Source organism: Neofelis nebulosa, chromosome 8 (genome assembly GCF_028018385.1).
Source record: "Neofelis nebulosa isolate mNeoNeb1 chromosome 8, mNeoNeb1.pri, whole genome shotgun sequence".
NCBI lineage: Eukaryota > Metazoa > Chordata > Mammalia > Carnivora > Felidae > Neofelis > Neofelis nebulosa.
In genome coordinates, this window is record NC_080789.1 from 124,548,268 (window position 1) to 124,572,471 (window position 24,204).

Consider the following 24,204-nt stretch of genomic DNA (forward strand, 5'->3'; position numbering starts at 1 on the left):
AACGTTAAAAAAAAATTATTATTTGGGTTATTTGGTATTGAGTTGTATAAGTTTTTTGTATATTTTGGGTACTAACCCCTTATCAGATATGTCATTTCCAAATATCTTCTCCCATTCACTAGATTGTCTTCTAGCTTTCTTGTTTCCTTTTCTCTGCAGAAGCATTTTATTTTGATATAGCCCCAGTAGTTTATTTTGATTTTGTTTCCTTCTCCTCGGGAGACCTATCTAGAAAAATGCTGCTATGCCTAACATCAGAGACATTGCTGCCTGTGCTCTCTTCCAGGGTTTTTATGGTTTCAGGTATTATATTTAAGTTTTTAATCCATTTTGAGTTTATTTTGTGTATGGTGAAAGAAAGTGGTCCAGTTTTATTCTTTTGCATGTAGTTGGCCATTTTTCTCAACAGTGTTTGTTGAAGAGAGTATCTTTTTTCCATTAAGTGTTCTTGCCTCCTTTGTCAAACACATGGGTTTATTTCTGGGCTCTCTTCTATTCCACTGATTTATGTATCTGTCTTTGTGCCAGTCCCTTACTGTTTTGATTACTTTATCTTTGTAATAGATCTTAATCTGGGATTGTGATACCTCCAGTATTCTTATTTTTCGAGATCAATCTGGTTGTTCAGGGTATTTTATGGTCCCCTACCATTTTAGGATTCTTTGTTCAGTCTGTGAAAAATGCTGTTGATATTTTCATAGGGATTGAATTAAATCTGTAGATTGCATTGGGTAGTATGACATTTTAACAATATTCATTCTCCCAGTCCATTAACATGGAATATCTTTACACTAGTTTGTCATCTTCAATTTATTTCATCAGTGTTTATAGTTTCAGAATATAAACTTTCACCTTCTTGGTTTAGTTTATCCCTAGGTATTATATTATATTTGGTGCAATTTAAACCTGATTGCTTTCTCAATTTCTTTTTCTGCTACTTCATTATTAGTGTATAGTATTGCAACAGATTTCTCTATATTGATTTTATATTCTGAAACCTTATTGAATTCATTTATCGGTACCGGTAGTTTTTTGGTGGAGTTTTTAGAGTTTTCTATAGATAGTATCGTGTCATCAGCAAATACTCAAAGTTTTATTTTTTCCTTACCAATTTTGATGCCTTTTATTTCTTTTTCTTCTCTGATTGCTGTGGCTAGGATTTCCAGTACTGTGTTTAATACAAATGGTGAGAGTGGACATCTTTATCTCTTCCTGATCTTAGGGGAAAAGCTCTCAGTTTTTCACTATTGATTTTGGTATTAGTTGTGGTCTTTTCATATATGGCCTTTATTATTTGGGGGGAGGGCTTTATTATGTTGAGGTAAGATCCCTCTAAACCCACATTGTTGAGAGTTTTTATCATGAGTGGGTGGTGCATTTTGTCAGATGCTTTTTCTGCATCTATTGAAATGATCATGTTTTTTTTTTTTTCTTGTTAAAATGGTGTATTATGTTGATTAATTTGTGAATATTGAGCCACCCTTGCATCCCTGGAATAAATCCTTCTGGATCATTGTGAATGATTATTTTAAATGCATTGTTGGATTTGATTTGCTAATATTTTGTTGAGAATTTTACATCTATATTCATCAGGCATATTTACATATATTCCTCTTTTTTGATATAGTTTTTATCTAGTTTTGCTATCAGGGAAATGCTGGCCTCATAGAATGACTTTGGAATAAATTTTGGTTGTTTTTTTCTTATTGATTTGTAGGGTTTTCAAATATATTTGATGTATAGGTACTTTTTTGGTTTTACGTATTGTAAATAACTTCTTCCGCTCTGTGGTTCATTCTTTGTTGTCTCTTAATGGTGTATTTTATTGCACAGAAATTTCTAAAGTTAATGTCTGATTTAATATTCTTTTCCTTTATTCTTAGTTATTTGATTGTTTCAGAAAGTCTTTGCCTTCATGGAAATAATTATCACGTTTTTCCATATCTTCTATGACTAAGTCAATATAGGATGTTTATTATTGTCTGTTTTGTGTTATTATTGTTTACCTTTATGTATACATCAAAATACACCTAGAATTTATTTGCATGTAAAATACATTGTGGGAATCAGGTTTACTCCTTTTTCTTTAAAAAAATTTCTTTAAGTTTTATTTATTTGAGAGAGAGAGAAAGAGAGAGAGCATGAGCAGGGGAGAAGCAGAGAGAGAATCTCAGGTAGGCTCCATGCTGTCAGTGTGGAGCCCAATGCAGGGCTCAAACTCATGAACTGTGATCAGAATGTTTAATGACATGAATCGGTGTCCATTTTTAAGTGGATCTTTAAGTTATTTATTTACTTTTGTGACTGCTTTAACTGATTCATAGTTATAGAGTTCTTCATTTCAAGATGTGGTGTGTGTCTAGTTTCACTGAAATGTCACAGTGGGTGCTTATAGAAGTGTGTTGTCTTTCCACTTGTAATAATTAAAGAGCAGGATCTTGAGTTTGATGATGACTTAGATATTAACCCTTGCATTAGTTGATAGACACATTAGCAGTGAAATGGAGAACATTTTGCAAGTTGATACAAAGAAAACCAGAATAACATTAAGTTTCAAAAAGATGTCATTGGTTTGACAGTGAAAATACATATTTGAAATCTTATTTTTAAGAGGTATGTTGGAAACAAACAAAAAAATATCTCACAGTCTTTTTATGGATTTTTCCTGTTTCTTATTTTTAAGAATTAAATTTAAGACTACTTACTGCAAAAGATATTGCCATGAACATAGCTGTTGGTTTACCTGAAGCACATGCCCTTAACATGCTAAACACAAGGCAGTTATTTAAAGGATGTGTGAATCTTCAGTTCTTATTGTGACATATGTGAAAAATGATTGATGGTCAGGAAGATTAATAGAGCAAAACAAATTCTTACACAGTTTCTTCAGGGTACCATCTAAATGTAGAAAAAGGAATAGGCAAAGATGAAATGGTATAATAGAATGATGTATGACATTTATATGTCAAGAGAACAGTGTTAACCTGTACTTGTTTATCACATATTTGCTAGTTTGCTTACAGATAAATATGCCTTGTCTTATTTGTAATTTATTAATCTAGAAATTGGTCAGTTCTAGTTAAAATACATATATTGGGAAATATTTTTAGCACTTATTGGGTTTATAGAGATTACTGTTGTTCTATTTATAAGAAAATATTTCAACATTGTTTTAAACCAGTGCTGAGAGAACTTTATGGGATGAAAATGTTCTCAGTGTTTTCCATTATAGTGTTTACTGGCAACACATGGCTATTGAGCACTTGGCATGTGACAAGTGCAATTGAGGAAATGCATTGTTAAAATTTTATTTAATTTTAGTTAATGTAAATTTCACATTAAATGTCCACATGTGGCTGATTAGCATAGTCAACAGCATGCTGTTTTACATTTATCTGAGTTAAAACATGTTAAAATACTTAGAACAGTATTTTTTAGATAATCAGTACTTATCACTTGTTGCTATTGTTATTAACATTATCTGTATATTTTATAGTATATTTATGTATAGTATAGTATATTTATAGTATATTTTATTTTATAGTATATTTTGGGAAATAGGCTGGTCACATGAATCCAGTTAACAAGATATTGTCTTAAATATTTGTGCACTAAAAGCTCTAAGAATCTGTCAGCAGTACTCTTTGGTATCCATTCTCCTGACATCCACTGGCTTAAAAAAAATGGTTTCATTGGATTCTCTGGTGTGAAATTTGAGATCTTTTCATGATTTAAAAGCTGAATTATATAAATTGTGAACTCTCTATACTTCTTGTTCTTTCTTTCTCTATTTTCTTATTTCTTTTATATTTTTAAAATCACAACGGGGAAGATTTGGATTTACATCAGTAAGTTGTCAGAGGAAGAACAATGCAAATAAAAATAAGTTTTTTATTTCTGAATCTCACATTAAATGATGAAAACAACATAAGCACATACCTCTTCTACCTACTGGATAAGAAAAATCAGTTTTGTCCTTTAAGTTTCATAGAATTGCAATATTTATTTATTTATTAATGTTTATTTACTTTGAGAGAGTGTGTGTGAGCTAGCAGGGGGAGGGGCAGAGAGAGGGAGAGAGAGAATCCCAAGCAGGTCCACGTTGTTAGCACAGGCCCCATGCAGGGCTTGAACTCACCAACCAGAGATGGTGACCTGAGCTGAGATGAGGAATTAGACACTGAACCGACTGAGCCACTCAGGTGCCCCTGCCATATGTATTTATAAGACCTCACAAAATGTTTGATTTAAACATTTTAAGGGGCACATAACTTGCACCTGAAGATAATTTTAACTAAGAATAACTTCGTTTCTAGTCTGTTGATTTTCTGTTATCCTCAGTTTGGAGCTACCTCAATATGAGGTCATGAATTCCCTCAATATTCCTGTGAAACAAGCCAATTTAATTTGGATAATCATTGCTATTATCTTTTTTTTTTTTTAATTGCACTTTTACTACATTTTTCATGTAGTCGCCTTGAGGTCCTTTACAAAACCATATTTAGATTTTAACCTTCTGCTGTTCTATAAGCTTAGGCAAAGATCCTGAATGTAACTGGCTGATAGTTTTAAGCTACAATAAATGCAGCTTCCCAAAATGCTTATGTCCCACAATGCCAGAGGCCAGACTTCAACAACAAGAATAACTGATCCTCTTTTGTGTGAAGTTTTCTAGGACCAGAAATTGTGATGTCAGTAGGAAAGCAGCAGTTAGGAAAAGATATTCATAGAGAGCACAACTAGAATATAGTTAATGGGCTTCAAAAAATTAACTGGGATAAAATTTGAAATTAATCTATTGCAAGGCTTATCAACAATAATATGTATTTTTTCCAGTCTGTATTCTCACAAAAGGCACTAATGTTGGTAGTACAACTTACACTGAGTACAGCTGACCTTATTTAGAACAGATACTGATGGTTGCTTACTTCCTGGCTGTGTCCCCTTTATCCTAACTGTCCTCTGATTTTGTTCAAGGATCTACCTTCATATACTTGTCAGTGAGCTTCATAGGTCTATTCTCAGCCTAGAGGTGAAGGGTGTCAGCCAGCCATGTTGTCCTCATCACCTTTGAAGATGTTGACTTGGCATGGGCTCCATGTCTCTCCTGGCCAATAAGAGTGCTGTTGCTGGGAGTGCATCCTGAGAAGGTTTTTTTTGTTGGTGAAAAGATACAAGAAAAAAATGGGCCCTGTTCTGCCTCTGAACTTCACTGGGAACACAACAGTGATGCAGCTTGTGTAGCTACCATCTAACCTGTCAGGGAGCTAATTTGAGAACATAGCCTATGAACTGAAACTTGTAAATAACCAGAGTCCTTGCTAAAGGCATGGAGCTTTTGCAATAACCAATCAAAAGAAGTGTTCTCCCAATTTCCCGGTTTTGTGTATAATAATTGCCACATTATTTAAACCATAGGAGTAGGGATTTTCAGTTTCTTGTGGTCCAAAGTTTCATAACTCATATATTTCAGTATTATTTTTATGTGTAAATGAATATAGGTGTTAAATAATTATTTGAATAAAGGCAAGTTTAGGATGATAATTTCACATTTTTTTCCAGATACAGAAATATCTTTTACTCATGGTTATCTGGATTAGGATTACTATGATCTGTCCATGCCTGCTAGCTTGTATGCTGAATTAGTTCACCTTTTTGTTTCTAAGTTCTATCTCATATAAATAAGAATTTTAAAACTTATTTAATATTCAGGATATAAAGCAGTTTGATTTGTGTTTTTTTAAATGACCATGATAAAATCAAAGGAAAACAACATCAATTAGAACATTTTATTAAAATATTCAGATGTATAATGAACTTAAGGTTCTGATTCAGATGCCATGAAAACATTTAATATATTCAGTAAGAAAATTTATTTGTAAATGTAATAATTAGTATTCTGAATCCCTTCTATTTCTACTATTGCATAAGATGAGTTTCCATCAGATTTCACAGACTAGAATTTTCTATAAACTACATACCCTAGATCATACTTGATCTTGATGGTACTATTTCAGATGATTAGATATGGTCTCCAGGCATCCTGATGTTGTGCCATATAATGGGTTTGAGAAGGAGTATATAGAACTCTAAAGAAAAACACATTGAAAAGGTTAGGATTTTAGGCATTAAAATAACAGACCTCTTTCTAGATCATGCAGAATGAAGTGAGCATTCCTGACTCTCTCCCTAGTACCTTTAGTCCACACTTACTGTTGACAGGCCTAATGTTGGTGTGTGTATCCAAGGCCATTGGGGCATAGGACTGCCTTATCCTCACCTCTGGTGAGACAGGGGAATGCAGTGGCCAGAATCTTGACTCTTTCTAGGGTGCTGGTTTCTCTAAGTCTGCTGTATTGATCACAGTTGAGTTAAACAAAACAAACAAACAAACAAACAAACAAACAAAATACAAAACCACTACCACCGCCAACAACAAAAAACCCCAGCTTTTAGTTCAGAGACTTACAGTTTACAGAATATATTAGGAAACCTAAAATGTGGAGTTTTTTTTAGGACAGACACCTTGATTTCTTCAACAAATCACAAAGAAAACATGAGACAGAAAGAAAATGGAACCTAGAGATTAAGAGTCTTAGGAAACATACCTGTCAATTTGGATGTATATACCATACATGCTGATTTTAAAAATACAGCAACAACAGCAGTTGAACATTGAATATTTGATGATATCAAGGAATTATTATTAAATGTTTACCTGTGATATTATGGTCATATTTTTTAAAAGTCTTTATTCCTTAATGGTACAACTGAAGTCTTTACATGTGAAATGAAATGATATCTGGGATTTGCTTAAAAATACTCTGGTTGACACCAAGTGAGCCCTAATGTAAATTATGGACTCTGGATGATATGGAGATACAGATTTGTCTGTGTAACAAATGTACCACCTCTGGTGCAGGATGTTGATAATGGGGTAGGCCATGTGTGTGTGTGAGGCGGGGGAGGGGATGTAGGAGAGCTCTGTGTGCCCTCTGCTCAATTTTGCTATGAACCTAAAACAGCTCTAAACAAAACAAAGTCTTAAGAAAAAAAAAAAAAAGCAAACCATCATCACCGCTCTGATGTGTAGTGGGAATGGGTAGCAGTAGAGGTGAAACAAGAATGACCACGGTTTGGCTATTACTGAAGTCGGGTGATGGATATACAGCAGTTCATTATACTATTCTCTCTATATCAGGATATGAGAATGTTCTCTGAGTTTTTAGAGGAGTATTTTTTGGAGAAGTCAATTTCACTGTTACAAAGTCAGGAAAGGTACATTTGGTTTAAAATAAAGTTATTGTTGGGGCGCCTGGGTGGCTCGGTCGGTTAAGTGTCCGACTTCGGCTCAGGTCATGATCTCGCGGTCTGTGAGTTCGAGCCCCGCGTCGGGCTCTGTGCTGACAGCTCAGAGCCTGGAGCCTGTTTCAGATTCTCTGTCTCCCTCTCTCTCTGCCCCTCCCCTGTTCACGCTCTGTCTCTCTCTGTCTCAAAAATAAATAAACGTTAAAAAATAAATAAATAAATAAAGTTGTTGTTTCTGAAACAACAGAAATCAAAGCAGCAACAAAGTTCAAGAACTATGACAGATTTCTTCTCTAGCCTTTCTTAATGGAAAGGAAAAAAAATGTGAAAGAGGAATTGTTTTTAATTAGGATAGAGAAAAGGAAATTGTTTCCAAGGTTCTCTAGAGTCACTGACTGCACTCATATGCATACATAGTAGAGTCTTGAAAGCACCTTGAAGGGTGGGTCTTGATATGAACCCCCACCTGTGTGCCAGAGAAGCCATTTCTCAATAGAAAGAAAAAGATGTACAACAGCTTCCTAGCGGCTTTTTAATTACTACAAGTTTATAAGATATTAATATAAAAATGCTAAATTTAAAAGACTACATTTTATATCATTTATATCTTTCGGATACTAAATGTTAAAGATTTAAAAAAAGTAAAATTTCCTTCCTTTACTAAAAATGAAGTAGCTTTGTGTTATGCCTATCTACTTTGCCAAGAAGATAAATTACATTAGGCTTCTTAAATATCCATTTATTTATTCATTGGAGGGGCTACATTTTAATTTTTGCTGTGTCTTGATTAACTTGATATATCATCCAAATTAATTCTCTCTGTGCTCTGTGAAATATCTTCTTGTTTTCATTCCTACCAAAACAATACTAAAAGTATGTATGACATCATTAGTAAATAAAACACACAAAAAAGTCAAGTGTTGTGTTAACCTTCAGCCATATCAACCAACTCTCCAGAACTACTAGAAACTGTCTGATCTGGCACCTTGTTACTCATTTCAGTAATGGTAACAACTGTTCGTGGCCTATTTTCATTTAAAAAAAATAGGGGGGATCAACACTTTTGTTTTCTATATGCTCACTTTGACAAGAGAATGAATCAGATATATTTCTAAAATCGCATGTAAGGAGGTTTTCATAGATAAGAAGTGACATGTCAGGCTAATCCTATTTTATACCCAAATGAATGCTCATATTATCTACTTAAAGAGATGAAAAAGATTTTATTGCCCATTTTCTCTCTAGACTACTTATTGCACTAAATAAGGAATGACCCTAAAAAGGCCCAAGAAAGATGTAATACACTTTAATTTTTCCTTTAGTCTTCTGAGTTATCAGGTAATAGCCTTTTACTGCTCACACCTAAATTTAAAGGGAGCACAGAATGCTATCCTCCCTTTTGTCTTTGGGAATAGAATACAAAGAACAGTCAATAAAGAGTTACTACGGGTAGCTGACTAATACTCTGGATTAAACTGATATTTTCCAGATTTGTCAGCTCTCGTTGAGTATGAATAGTGACCACAAAGCCACTTAACAGTGAACTGACTTTACAAGCAGATTGAATCTGTCCTGGAATGGAAAATTCTCACTGCACATTTAGAGCAACTGAAATTCCTTCCCATTTCCAATGAACTGACTCTGCTAAAACATTCCTCTTAGCCATGATGTGGAAACATGTCCAGATGACCCTGTGTGTGTGTGTGTTTCTGCTTCTGAAACAATACAGTTCACCATTAGCACTTACCTCCGTTTTCTCTGGGTCCCTCCAGTTCCCATAAACTGGATTAACAAATGCTTGGTTAACACTTGCTTTAGTTTTCCTTAAAGCACACAGGGCCATTAAAAGAAAAAAAGAAGAAGAAGTATTAAATGTAGCACCGTCCTTTTTCAGGTTATTATCTGATAGACATATTTGAGAGACACATTGTCTAAACAGCATACTTATTTTTATGAATGTATTATCATAAGTAAACTTTTTTTTCTTTTCTTTTTTTTTTTAAGGACACCAAGGCAACCACATTCTTGAAAGCAAATTTAATTTGAACTCTGGATATTTAGATCCAAATAAACACAAGCAAATAAAAAGTGGCATAAATCAGTATTAAAGTTGATTTCTTAAAATGTTACTCAAGTAATACAAAGGATACAACATTAAAAAGTGCTGCCTATACGGAAAGGCCACCTTAGATTTCAAAAGTACCAAACCACCAAATCCTGAGGACTATTTTTCATGACAGTGTCTGTTACAAAGATCTATAGCAATGAATCAGTGTTTAACATTTTAAATAGCAAATGGAAATATGAGTGTTTGAAGAGTTCTTAATGTTAGTGTTTTTTCTTTAATGAATCATAAGAAATATGTGTTTGATAATGTCCTTGATAATCTCACATAGTGGTCTAGGTCTGCTTAATTTACTCTGATTAACTGCACTCCTAATGATCACTTTCTTTTTATTCTTAATTACTTAAGGGTCAATAGACTTATTAGAAGACAACAAGCCCTGGAATAGTTGGCCACAACTGGAATAAAAAATGTATTCATGACAGGAACAAAAAAATATAACCAGATAACTAAAGATACTTCATTAAAGATTCCTGGAAAGATCCCATACATGTACACACACACACACACACACACACACACACACACACACACATAATGGAGAATGGAAGACCAATTGTAGGATACTTGCCAGTGTCTTGAAGGCAGCCAGGAGGGAAAAAACAAACATATATAAACGTGTGTGTGTCTGTGTGTGTGTGTGTGTGTGTGTGTGTGTGTGTGTGTGTGTGAGAATATTTTTGCCTAGTCAGGGTATAATGGCAATAAGTCTGTCAATAATATACCTGTAAATCCTAAGGGAAAAGGTTATGAAGACGAAACTCTTACTTATTTGTTTTTTCAAAAGAAATTGTCAGAGTTATAACCTCTTATTGTCATTTACCAAACCACATAATCCTCTTCTAAGAAAGAACAGTATTAGTGAGTCCAGCAGCCTAATCTGGGTAATAGTGTTTGACTGGCAATACATTTCTCCTGTGGATTCAGTCTTCAAAGCTTCCTAATTTCCACTATTTCTATACAATTGGCTTAAATATTCAATAGCTTAACCAGTTCACACTTATTGTGTCTGTGGCTATCAATGCATAGGGACATATATACCATCTATATTTGTGGATTATTATTTGAAAGAAATCATAGAGACACTATTAAATAGTGAGTCAACAAGTATCTGTTAGTTCCTTAACTGTATCAAGTGAATACTTATGAGTTGCTACAGTTAGGTTGAATAAATGGTATTTGAGTCTTTGCCTTTCCCTCCTCCAAGACTAGTAAATCCAAGTTCTCAGAGTAGTAAGCTCAGTCAGTGATGTAGTTAGGCACAGGCCTTGGCAGGGTTGCTTTTAGAGTTGAGACTGGGTAGGGAGTTGAAGAGAAGTTTCAAGATGCCAAAACAAAGACTGGAGAGAGAGAACATGGGGGTAGGGAGTAACAAAACAAAATGGAAATTAGGAACTAGATAAAGATCAGACAACTGCAGACACAGCTCAGCACGGCTCAGAAAAATTAATCTCAGCTGAAATCAGGCATGGAATCAGGAAGCAAGAGGAAATCTAAACCATAGGGTCAGACAGGACAGATGATCCAAAAGCCAGGCAGACAACCAGGAACTGAAGGAATAGGCTTGGAAGTCAATTGGATAGAAGTGAGGTACAGGCAACACAAAAGATCTTGATGTGAGAGAATTATTTTTGGCTTTGCTGGGACCCCAGGTGACCTAGACCAAGATTGGCAGGCAGAAGGAAGGTAAACTGATCAATCTTCCAGTCCTGTTAAACTCAGCTATGGGAGCTACTTCTGAGAGAATTTTAGGTCTTAACTAATGTTCTCTTAAAATGACAAAAGCAAAAAAAAAAAAAAAACTATAGGTGCCTAGCCTTTGGGGATTGGGTGACCACAAAGAAAAAAAGGTGATACTTAAGGACGTAAAGTTGTAGTAAAAGAGGAAAGGGTCACAGTATGAGTAGTATGTGAGCAATGGTAAATTCTTCCTACTTTAAATTATGTTTATTAGCAATCACAGACGACTATTTTTCCCACATCAAAGCTATGTCTCCCAACATTAGAAACTTCTGAATTGTTAGGCTTAATTCTTAATAGGTTTCCTGTTTATAGGGTAAAATATTACCCATCATCCATAGAGAGTTCCATTAAGTAAATTTCTAGCTAGTGTCAACTCCATACGTTTACTATTTTAAGTACTATAATTTTCCATCTGTATCAGTTATCTATGTTTGATATTCAAACATAATTTTACTTAAAATGATAGAAATGAGGAAATCTTAAAATGATAAAAATGATTCCCTTGCCTTTGGGGATGTGTCAAGTAAGAAATTGCTACGGCTGAGGTCAGAGAGGTCTTTTCCTGCTTTCTCCTCTAGGGTTTTGATGGTTTCCTGTCTCACATTCAGGTCCTTTATCCATTTTGAGTTTATTGTGGTTTATATACACAATGGAGTACTATGTGGCAATGAGAAAGAACGAAATATGGCCCTTTGTAGCAACGTGGATGGAACTGGAGAGTGTTAGGCTAAGTGAAATAAGTCATACAGAGAAAGACAGATACCATATGTTTTCACTCTTACGTGGATCCTGAGAAACTTAACAGAAACCCATGGGGGAGGGAAGGGAAAAAAAAAAAAAAGAGGTTAGAGTGGGAGAGAGCCAAAGCATAAGAGACTCTTAAAAACTGAGAACAAACTGAGAGTTGATGGGGGGTGGGAAGGAGGGGAGGGTGGGTGATGGGTATTGAGGAGGGCACCTTTTGGGATGAGCACTGGATGTTATATGGAAACCAATTTGACAATAAACTTCATATATTGAAAAAAAATGACAGAAATGATAGAAATTAAAATGAGGAAAACAGAATGTTTGATTATCAACTTTTCTGCCATTTCTAACATTGTATGGTACAGTGATAAACCTGTATTAGGCTAAAATATGCTATGTTTAACTTACTGTATTTGTCAATAGGGAGATGGCTCTAATAAAATTGAGGTTTCAAAGAATCTCACCACCTTCAGGAATCAGCAAGGAATTGACTTAGAATTTCAGAGTAGAGAGAAAAGGTGGCATGGATCACATGAGTTTTCCATCTATAACTTAATCTTTCATTCACTTAAATTATTATTAAGCTTCTGTATCCAATATGTACAGACACTGTATACAGTGGCATTTTGAGTGGGCTAAAGAGAGAGGTCAGTGTAGAACTAGGATAATTCTGATGGAAATTTCCACTTTAAATTTAGTGAGCATATGTATAACTCTAAAGGAATTCACTTCATGGCTTATTAACTAACAAAATTGTTTTAGTGTTGATTAAAAACATGGAAGTATTGGGGCATCTGGGTGGCTCAGTTGGTTAAACATCTGATTTCCACTCAGGTCATGATCTGGTGGTTCGTGGGTTCAAACCCCACATTGTGCTCTGTGCTCACAGCTCAGAGCCTGGAGCCTGCTTCAGATTCTGTGCGTGTCTCTCTCTCACTGTCCTGCCCCTGCTCATGCTCTGTCTCTCTCAAAAATAAAAATAAATGTTAAAAAATTTAAAAAAAACACGGAAGTGTTTATCTTAGGTATCTGAAATTACTGTAAATGGTCAATGAAGAAAAACTAAAAACAAAAACTCATCTATGTTACTGGATGTAACATAGTTAAACATGACTTTGAGGTAAATGTTTATTATATGTATTTATTAACAGCTTTATTAAATTATAATTCATACACCATAAAAATTTACACATATAAACATGTAATTGTTTCTTAAAATTTTATTATTAATTTTAAATACTGTGGTGTGTGTATATATATGTACGTATACGTATATGTACATATACGTATATGTACATATATATACACACACATATATATATAACATAAAACTTGACATTTCAACCATTTTTCAGTGTATAATTCAATGGCATTCATTATATTCATAGTGTTATGCAACCATCACTTCTACTCACAAAATGTTTTCATCACCAGAAATAGAAATTTTGTAACCATTAAACCACGATTTCCCCTTTCTTCCCATTCTCCTTTTCTTCCAGCCCCTTTTCCTTCTTTACCCCTGCTTTACTTTCTGTCTCTATGAATTTGCCTATTCTAGGTACTTTGCATAGATAGAATCATTATAATAGTTATCTTTTTGTGTCTGCTTATTTCACTTGGTATAATGTTTTCACGATCCACCCATATTGTAGCATGTATATAAACTTCAGTGATTTTTATGGCTGAATAATATTCCATTGTGTGCATATGTTGTACTTTGTTTACTCATTCATCAGATGATAGACACTTGAGTTGTTTTCACCTTTTGGTTATCGTGAATAATGTTACAAATGTTGGCAAAAAAATGTTTGAGTCCCCATTTAAGTTATATATCTTTTCATGTGTATGTTTGCATTTGTATATCTTTACTGAAGAAATGTCTATAAAAGTGCTTCTTTTAATCACATTGTTTTTCTCTGTTGTTGAGTTGTAGGAGTTGATATATATTCTGGATATTAAACTGTTATCAGATGTATGATTTCAAATATTTTCTTCTGTAGGTTGTTCTTTGACTTTTTGGATAATGTCCTTTGATATATGAAAGCTTATGATGAAGTCCAGTTTATCTTTGTTTGTTTGTTTGTTTCTTGGACTTTGGGTGTCATATCTAAGAATACATTGTTATCTTTTCATGTGTCTGTTGATCATCTGTATGTCTTCTTTGAAAAAAAATGTTTATTCGTGTCCTCTAACCATTTTTTAATTGGGTTGATTTTTGGATGTTGAATTGTAGAAGTTCTTTATATATTTTGGATATTAACCCCTTGTCAGATTATATCATTTGCAAATATCTTCCCAATCAGTAGGTTGTTTTTTTGTTTTGTTGATGGTTTCCTTCGCTATGCAAAAAGCTTTTTATTTTGGCATAGCCTCAACAGCTTAATTTTGTTTTTGTTTCCCTTGCTGGAGGAGACACATCTAGAAAAATGTTTCTGTGGCTAATGTCAAAGAAATTACTGCCTATGTTTTCTTCTGGGACTTTTATGGTGTCAGGTCTCTATCACATAACCAGGGAGATGCAAATTAAAACCACAATGAGATAATACCTCAAACTTGTCAGGATGGCTAAAATGAAAAGAAATAGCAATTGTTGGAAAGGATGTGGAGAAAAAGGAAACTTTGTGCACTCTTGATGGAAATGAAGATTGGGATAGCCACTGTGGGAAAACAGTATGGATGTTCCTGAAAACACTTAAAACAAAAATGTAATTACTATATGATCCAGTAATTCCACTACTGGGTATTTACCCAAAGAAAACAGAAACACTAATTCAGAAAGATACATGCACCCTATGTTTATTTCAGCATAATTTCTAATAACCAAGATATGGAAGCTACACAAGTGTCCATACATAGATAAAGAAGTAATGTGTGTGTGTTACACATATATTGGAGTAACACAGCCATAAAAGAAAAGAATGAAATATTTTAAAAAGGGGGGATGAAATCTTGCTATTTGCAACCATGTGGGACCTAAAAAGTATAAGGCTAAGTGAAATAAGTTAGACAAAGAGAAATACCATATCATTTTACTCATATGTGGAATTTAAGAAACAAAATGAAAAAAAAAAAAAAAAAGACAAAAAACCCAGACTCTTAAATACAGAGAAAAAACTGGTAGTTACTAGAGGGGAGGTGAGTGAGAGGATAGATAGATAAAAGGGGAATAAGAGTATGCTTATCTTGGCGAACACTGAGAAATGCATAGAATTGCTGAATCATTATGTTGTACACCTGAAATTAATATAGCACTGTATAATTATGTTTGAATGAATGAATTAATAAATATCTAAATAAATAGCACTGCTAAATACCAGGTCTTGAAGATTCACTCTTACATATTCTTCTAAATATTTTATGGTTTTAGCTCTTATATTTAGGTCTTACATCCATTTTGTGTTACTTTTTTGTGTGATGTGAGGTAGGGGTTTAACTCCATTCTTTTGCATGTAGCCATCCAGCTGTCCCAGAACCATTTGTTGAAGAGACTGTTCTTTCCCCGTTGAATGGGTTTGGTTTACATTTGTCTTCTCATTTTTAGTCCATTGATCTACATGTATATTCACTTGCCAATACCAAGTATTTTGTTTGCTGTAGCTGTGTGGTAAGGTTTGTTTGTTTGTTTGCTTGCTTGCTTGCTTGCTTGCTTTGTGGTAAGTTTGAAATCAGAAAGTGTGAGTTCTCCAACTTTGTCCTATATCAAGACTGTTATGATTCTTTGGTGCCCTTACAATTCCAGATGAATTTGAGGATCAGTTTTCCATTTCTGCAAAGAAAGGTTGTTGGAGATTATGTTCAATCTAGATCACTTTGGGTAGCATTGACATCTTGACAATATTAAGTCTTTCTGTGAATTGGAGATGTCTTTCAACTTATTTAAGTTTTCTTTAATTTCTTTTGGTAATGCTTTGTAATTTTAAGTGTAGAAATTTTTCACTTCCCTGGTTAGATTTATTCCCAGGTATTTTATTCTTTTATATGTCATTGTCAATGGGATTGCTTTCTTAATTTCTTTTTCTGCTTTTTCGTTGCTGGTTTAGGAGCACAGCTGATTCTGTGTTTTGAATTTGTATCTTGCAACATTGCTGAATTCATTTATTTGCTTTAGGTGCTTTTTTTTGGATTCTTTAGGATTCTCTATGATCATGTCATTTGTAAATAGAGATAGGTAAATATTTTCCTTTCCAATTATTTTGTCTAATTTCTCTGTTTAAGTTTCTTACTGATAGATACATTTATCTTTAGCTTCTTGGGGCTATAAAACCTTTAATAATATAAAACTAAATTGTAATGATACTGTAGTAGAAAGATTATTATGGCAGTGTTGCATAGTGTTATGGTAGAGTCTGACTGTCACTTAATGTGACCATCTTTAGACTCGATAAGTGAGTAGTAACCTTTATGTAGGTTGAAAGTAAAGGTGACAGTGAGTTTAAGTATCACTCTGAATGCTGAAGAATGGTTGTCAGGAAAATGATAGGAAAGACAGTGCCTAAGGTGTTTCTGCTGAAAAGTCTATGTTTCAAAATGAACATCTGTTTACACCATCAGAAGTTTATTAATTAGTAATTGTAATCCACTTTTATAATTAGTTTTATTGGGAGTGTCTTATATTACTTACTAAATTAATTGCTATTTTTGGCTATCAGTGGGTTAATTTCTTTTTATTAACAACAGACATGTTTTTCTCTAAGCTACTAGTATGTCATTTGTGTGTCTGACAAACTAGTCAGCCTTCTTAGTCTAATCAATCAAACACCTTAGTCCCCACTACTATCTCATGGGAACAAGCTGTCACAATTTTTTTCTCATATTAAAAAAAAAAGGCTTAGAAAATGCATAGAGGAAAATGAGCTCAAAACTTTAGTACAAATTACAAAAGTAAAAGGAAATATCATTTGAGATGGCAGTGCATGATGATTCCTGTTACATATATGTGGACAGTATCATAAAACTCTGTTGTACAAACCTCTATACTAAAAAGTATGGAGAACTATGATCTCTGAAATTGAGGTAATGCAGCTCTCAAGGTGATTTGAAGGAATAAACATAATTTATTTACCAAATATATTGCTCTTTGTGTGTGTGTGTGTTCTGTTCTCATTCTTCCACTAATGAAATTATTTGTATATATTGTTTCAAAATGTTGAAGAATATTCTAAAATACAAGAAATGATCATTCTAAGTGCCTGAAGGAAAATTGTGCTCTACAAAGTGATGACTCATTTCTAAAGATGTTCAAATGATAGAATGTTGATGATGTTGTTTATATTTTATATTTATTTAAACGTGTCCAATAATTCTAGGACACATACTATGTACTAAAATATTGTGTTAGTTCCTGGACTTACAAGTTGTTCAGTATATGGTTCCTGCCTCTAGAACTTTTTTTGGAGTGTGGCAGCTACTGGACTTCTGTCTCTCAGATGAAATTACATGTCTGCACAGTGCCTACCACAAGAAGGTGCCCAGTAATAGTTGAGTGCTATTCTCTTTACCTTTTTTTCTTACTCTTCCCTCCTTTTGTATCTGTATCTTTCTTTTAAGTTTCCTGCTTCTTTCTCCTGACCTCAAAGCCTGATTTCAATGAAGGGGCGTTGGGATAAATAAAAATAATAAGGAAGTATCAACTTAGTAATAATCAGTGTAATACTTTTTAAAAAATATATCAATTTACTAATTTTAAGAGCTAGCAAGACCTTTGCAGTCATCTTGTTCATACCTATTTTACAGATAGGGCAGGTAGACTCTTCTACTAAACCACAAGTCTTCTGGTGGATGAAGTCTTGTCTGGTTTACTCTTCTATCACAGTACCTAATGCAGTAGGAATCAACTGAATATTTATAGAAAGAATAACTTAGTGAATGCATATACTCCAAAGCATTAATGATGATGGAACAAAATCCACTAACCTGCTCTCTGTTCTGTTCCCGCATGTCCACTCCCAACAGTACACTTCATCAATACCCAGAGAGAAAAGGTAATCATTTTTACTATTGTTGTCATGGAGCCTTCCACTTAGCCCAAGATTTTAAGTGAGCCAGGGGCCTACTTTTGCCCTCTCTTTGCATTCGTTTTTCAGTTCATTAAGGGCCAGCCCAGAGGAGTAATTTGGGGGCTTCCCTGAAGATGAGAGGAAAAGGATAGGTGTGGACCTTCTATCTCTTTCTATGACATAGAAACTGAAACAGTCATATGATTAGAGAAAAAATAATTTGGTACAAATAACTCATATTAAAGTATTTGAAAAATACAGGTCTGAGTTCCTCATATGTCATATGTATCTCTGAAAAATGAGAGGTATGAAACATCCATGTATAAATACGAGGATCTTGAAATAAATTTTCAGGCCATGAAGTATTTGATTTGCTACTGCTGGGGAAAAATGTTTTCTAACCATGAAAGTACATGTGACCTTTTTTTTAAAAAAAGGATCCATCTCAATTATGAAATACAGTCATGTAAGAGATTGAAATAGAATTCATTTATTCTGGGAATCATGCCTATTATGTTAAATTTTGCTTAGTCTGATGAATGGTGAATCTGTGGTGTCCCACAGAGGTAAATCTCAGCTCTACTCTCCCTGTTTCCACCTCTGTCATTTAAAACTCTTTAATTTGGTTTTTCCAAATGTTCCCAGTCTTAAGACTTTGTTAGTATGCCTCAGCCTTTCTGAGTGTGCTAATCTTCAGATAAAAGGAAAATATAAAATCTTAGTAAAATAAAGTATTTCTGGGTTACCACTTTTATTCATCTATTTTTTAATATATTCATTATTTTTGAAAGCAAGAGAGACAGAATGTGAGTGGAGTAGGGGCAGAGAGAGAGGGAGACACAGAAACTGAAGCAGGCTCCAGGTTCTGAGCTGTCAGCACAGAGCCCGACACGGGGCCTGAACCCACAAATCACGAGATCATGACCTGAACCAAAGTTGGATGCCTAACTGTCTGAACCACCCAGGCACCCCTTATTCATCTGTTTTTAATTTCATTAAACACATTTCTCTCTGTCAAGAAGAGATCTTTTTAAAGAAATACTTGTTTCTTAATTTGGGTACCACTAATTTTTTTCTCTGTCCCATCATACAGATTAATGAATGATAATTTTTTTTGCTTCCTGATTTTAGATTGATGTAGTGTGTTTCCTATGCAGTTGTCAGTGCCATATGATTCACATATATCATCTTTTTTTTTTCTCTCAAAGCCTTAAACAAGTTTTATTTTATACCTGCTATCTGTTCATTTCCAGTTCAAATTTTAGCCAGTTTGAATAAACTGTTTTTAAGGAGAATTATTACAAATTATAAAATTTAGACCTTATTTTGTTCTTTTTGTAGTAAGGACATATTTTCCTTGCAGTGTGCAAAGATAAGTACAATAGAAGAATGTAAAATAAGTAAGAAGTACATAGGAAGTTGAAGAAAGGAATTCTGATAACTGGAAAATAGAGCCAGAGGTGAGGAGATGGACAGTACATGAAATGGATATCATGAGAGTCAATATATTTACTAACTGAACGATACAACTTTGACTTTCAGATTCTTCTTTAAATTATTTAAATTTAAATTTAAACATGACAATCAGCTACATAGGTAGTACTTTCAAGAAGAAACAGACCAGGTACTTAAGTAGCACATCTCTAACTCAGGAGAAAAGACATAAATATCTGTGTATCTTCTTGGTGTAATCTAGGCTAAAAGTGTAACAAGTCCCCACAACATTATTTAAGAGAGGACATAATGGGTTTTACTAGGTTGTTTCAGTTGATATTTTTCAAAATAATCATACTGAATGCCAAAATGTGCTTCAGTAAAAATTGTCTAGGCGAGAACACCAACTTGTGCTTCAGTAAAAACTATCTAGAAGAAGGTGGTAGCAAGGAGGGGGCTGAATTTTATGGAATTTTTGAAGCACTACAGTGTCTCAGAGAATTTGATTTTGGGGAGCATTTTCATATGTTTGTATTTATTACCAAAAATAGTCAACACCGAGATTACTTTTGTTGTAGGTAATTACAGAGCAAACATTAAATGTGTTATAAGAATCTATTGGTAGAATGAAATCACATGACACCATGAGGCATTATAAGAATAAGTTGAGTCTGTTAAATCAACTTTTTTTTTTTTTTTTTTTTTTTTTTTAAATTTATTTTTGGGACAGAGAGAGACAGAGCATGAATGGGGGAGGGGCAGAGAGAGAGGGAGACACAGAATCGGAAGCAGGCTCCAGGCTCTGAGCCGTCAGCCCAGAGCCCGACGCGGGGCTCGAACTCACAGACTGTGAGATCGTGACCTGAGCCGAAGTCGGACGCTTAACCGACTGAGCCACCGAGGCGCCCCTTAAATCAACTTTTTTTATTGAAAGTATACTTCTATAAAATACTATATAATCCGACTACTGCTAAAGAAAAAAAAATCATGAAGTGTGGCAAATGGAAATCTTCAGCGATATAATAGTCTCTATTTCTAGCAATATATTGACTTTTTTTTTTAAGAAGACAAACTAGGAGGGAAAAAAGGAAAAAGAAGAACCAAGCCAATTTTTAAAAAGCAGGAATAAATTAGGGGGGAATGTCTGTGACCTCAAGTTTTCATTTCCAACTCTTTAAGGAACAAACTGAACCAAATGTTTGGGTGAAAAAGTTCAGAAAGAATTGGGTTTGCAAACATAACCAGAAATGCCACAAAAAGGAGAAGAAAGGATTAATCATCTGGGGTCACAAAACCAAACAACTGGGACACTGAATTTTGCTAAACTCATTCACATGATACAGCAGCTGCCATATTTTTCTCCTACTCTTTTCAGGCAGGAAATAAATATCACGGACTACAAAACCTGTCACTGTTCAACGCGATCTTGCTGTGGCAGAGTGCCTAAATGGGAACATGCCCAGGAATATGGACACAATTAGTATGAATAAAGCTGACCCAGGTTCCTGTAGCTTAACCTTAAGGAGACCCCATGCTGCCAATGTGAGATAGTCTCTACTCGGCTTCTCCTCATCTGAGTGCAGTGTTAGCACATTCACAGCTGCCTAATGCGAACCAGATGCAGAGCTGGGGTTCCTGTGGAAATGTGTTTGATAGCACACTCTGAGAATCTCTCCTGACCTAGTAAAATTACTAGGAGTCAATCTTTAAGAAATAGAGAGGAAGACAAAGATTTATACAGAAAGAGGCTCATCACAAATTATTGGTAATAATGAAACATTAGATACAACTTAAATGTCTAATAATAGGAAAATGGTTAAATGATGATACATTATACTTGAGAGAACATTAAATAGCTCTTTCAGGTAATAATTGTTTAAGGGCAATGTTTCTCCAAGTGTGGTCTGTGAACTACTAGGGGTCCTAGGACCTCTTAAGGAGGTGTACAAATTCAAAATAATGATAATAATAATAATAATAATAATACCCATTGGTAAAGATCCAAAGTGTGAGCTAGATCAATGAATTTTTATTTTAACAGACTTTTTCATTGTGTTGATATTTGCACAGATGGTGTAAATGCAGTGATGGGTAAAACTGTCAGTGGCCTTGGCAGGAAATGAGGCAATGGTACCCACATGTACATTGCATTCTTCACCACCATATATTCAGAGTAAACTTTTTGAAAAGTCAGTTTCATTTCAAAATGACCTTGATGAAACAACAAAAACTGATTATACTGAATCTCAACTTGTTCAGGTAATTTTTTTTAATATTATGAGAAGTATGCATAAAGTACTTTTATGCCATATTAAAGTGCATGTTATCTTATGGAAAGCACTGCAAGATTGAGTTGCATGCTCAACTAACTTCTTTTTTCATGGAATAACATTTTTATTTAAAAGAATGACTTACAACCTGTGGTCATTCGGACTAGAGCATTTGGCAGACATTTTATTGAAAATGAACAAGAAAGGCTGATAATCTCAGAGAAAATACCTGACAATATCTCTTGTTAATGATGAAATCTGAACTTTCATACACAAATTAGAATTTTGAAAAACTTACGTTTTCTATCATGAGCACAACAGCTTCCCATCATTTTTAAGACTTGTCTGATGAGATTTTTTTCTTAAGTTGCCTAATGAATTGTTTCAACATTTGACAAGCTACATAACTCACTGAACTGGTAATTTTCTAAATGAAAAATGTTTGGCACTACAAAATCATACACAGGTAAAAGATCTATACAAAGTGCTAGATAGACCAATGAATTTTTAATGTAACAATGCAAAAACTTTACTGATAGTATTTCAGATTCCACTTTACAACTACACTTCAAGAAACTACCACAGTGTCAAGTTTTGGTGTAGTAAAAACTATCCATGATTACTCAAAAAGCTATGAAAATATATCTCCCTTTTCCAAAAAAAAAAATATATACACACACACACACACACACACATATATATATATACACACAGATATATGTAAGATTGAATTCTTTACCTTGCTAACACATACTTTTCCTTCAGTAAGATTTTGCTATCTCTTCTAAAAATATTTCCTTTTTCTTTATTCTATAAATGTGACGCCATAAGTCCTACAGTTGATAAAGGTCACTTTTCATAAAATGCTATGTATATTATATGTGTATAACATATATATATATATATATATATATATATATATATATATATAATTATGTTTATGTGTTTTTTCTTAACATTTAGTGGATGTATTTTAAAGTGAACTAACATAATTTAAAATTCTTCTCAAATTTAATTTTTAATATAAATTTCCCTAGCTACAAACCACATAAAAAATTCTTTGGGGTTCTCAATAACTTTTAAAGATGTAAAAAAGGTATCTTGAAAGTAAAATATTTGAGAATGATCAGCATGGGAAAAAAGAAAATTGCAGACAACAACTCAGATTTCAAGATGCAAGTGTGTGTACGTGTGTTTATGTGTGTGCACACTGATAAAAGTTTGGAAGAAGATCCATCAAAATGGTAACCATATGTATCTCTTAATGTGACATTACTATTTTTATTTTTTTTATTTTTTATTAACATTTATTTATTTTTGAGACAGAGAGAGAGCATGAACAGGGGAGGGTCAGAGAAAGAGGGAGACAGAATCTGAAACAGGCTCCAGGCTCTGAGCAGTCAGCACAGAGCCCGAGGCGGGGCTCAAACCCACGGACTGTGAGATCATGACCTGAGGCGAAGTCGGACGCTTAAGCGACTGAGCCACCCAGGCGCCCCTCTTAATGTGACATTAAAGATAATTTTAAATTCTTTTCTGGCACTTTGTTGTATTTCCCAGTTGATCTTCATTAAGTTGTTATGTATTAAGAATCTTGGGGGAGGTGAGATGGTTTTACAATTTGGAGGATACCAGGAGGCATTTCCCCTGCTTGAGCTTTGTACCACCTTGCCCCAACCCCTGGGAAGTCATTTACCTAAGCTAAAATCTGCCCCCCTCACCAGTTTTTCCTGATTGTCTTCTGTTAGCATTTCTTCTCAAAGTTTACAGTTCAGCCTTGCAGCACTACTTAAAGTTTTTGGAGGGCTGTGCTTTTTCATAAATCTTGCTTTTGCTCTTAAGTGCTCTCTTCACTGGCCAGACCCTTCGTTCACCCTGGAGCCAAATAAACTTCTCTTCTTTGTATTCCGCTGCGTGTGGTGCGTTTTACTGTCAGAACATATAGTACTTTTTTAATTGGAATGAGATATTTTTCCATGTAAATTGCTGTATATGAAAACTCTCTCTAATTTCCTTATTGAATTCTCTTAGATACATAATCTCTTTGATTGAAACTGATTGCAATGTTGAAGTTAATTATCAGTCTTCACGATTTCCCTTAGCAATCACCTAGCAACTTACCGCTTTTTAAATCTTTTTAGACAATTTAAAACAGCATTATATGAAAATCTGTCTAGAAAAAAATGGGCTTATTTTATTATGACTCATGAGTTTCCACAAATTTTTAAAAATATACTCTATTTTGGGGGATGCCTGGGTGGCTCAGTCAGTTAAGTGTCTGACTCTTGGTTTTTGGCTCAGGTCATGATCTCATGATTCGTGGGTTCGAGCCCTGTGTCGGGCTCTGCACTGACAGTGTGGAGCTTGCTTGGGATTCTCTGTCTCCCTCTCTCTCTGCCCCTCCCTTGCTGTCTCTCTCTCTCAAAATAAATAAATAAACATTTAAAAATATATATGTACTCTATTTTGGATTTATTAATATATACAGTTAAAGCTCTCAGATCTATGAATAAGTTTAGCTTATACTTTAAAAAACGGGAGAAAAATAAAATTGTATTTTGTTTATTCTCAAACAACCTAT

The 24,204-nt window shown here is 34.2% G+C and overlaps 1 protein-coding gene across 3 annotated transcripts in view; it reads right to left on the reverse strand.

Moving 5' to 3' along the window:
- Positions 1-5,775: 5,775 nt before the first annotated feature.
- MALRD1 (MAM and LDL receptor class A domain containing 1) overlaps positions 5,776-24,204 on the reverse strand; it is an 824,069-nt gene continuing 805,640 nt past the window's right edge. For all 3 annotated transcript variants that reach the window (XM_058681758.1, XM_058681759.1, XM_058681757.1), the window contains 2 exons: positions 9,056-9,131; positions 5,776-6,089 (listed from right to left, as the gene is read on the reverse strand). In XM_058681758.1, the coding sequence (XP_058537741.1) occupies positions 6,009-6,089; positions 9,056-9,131 (157 nt within the window). In that variant the 3' untranslated portion in view covers positions 5,776-6,008. The remainder of the gene's footprint in view (positions 6,090-9,055; positions 9,132-24,204) is intronic.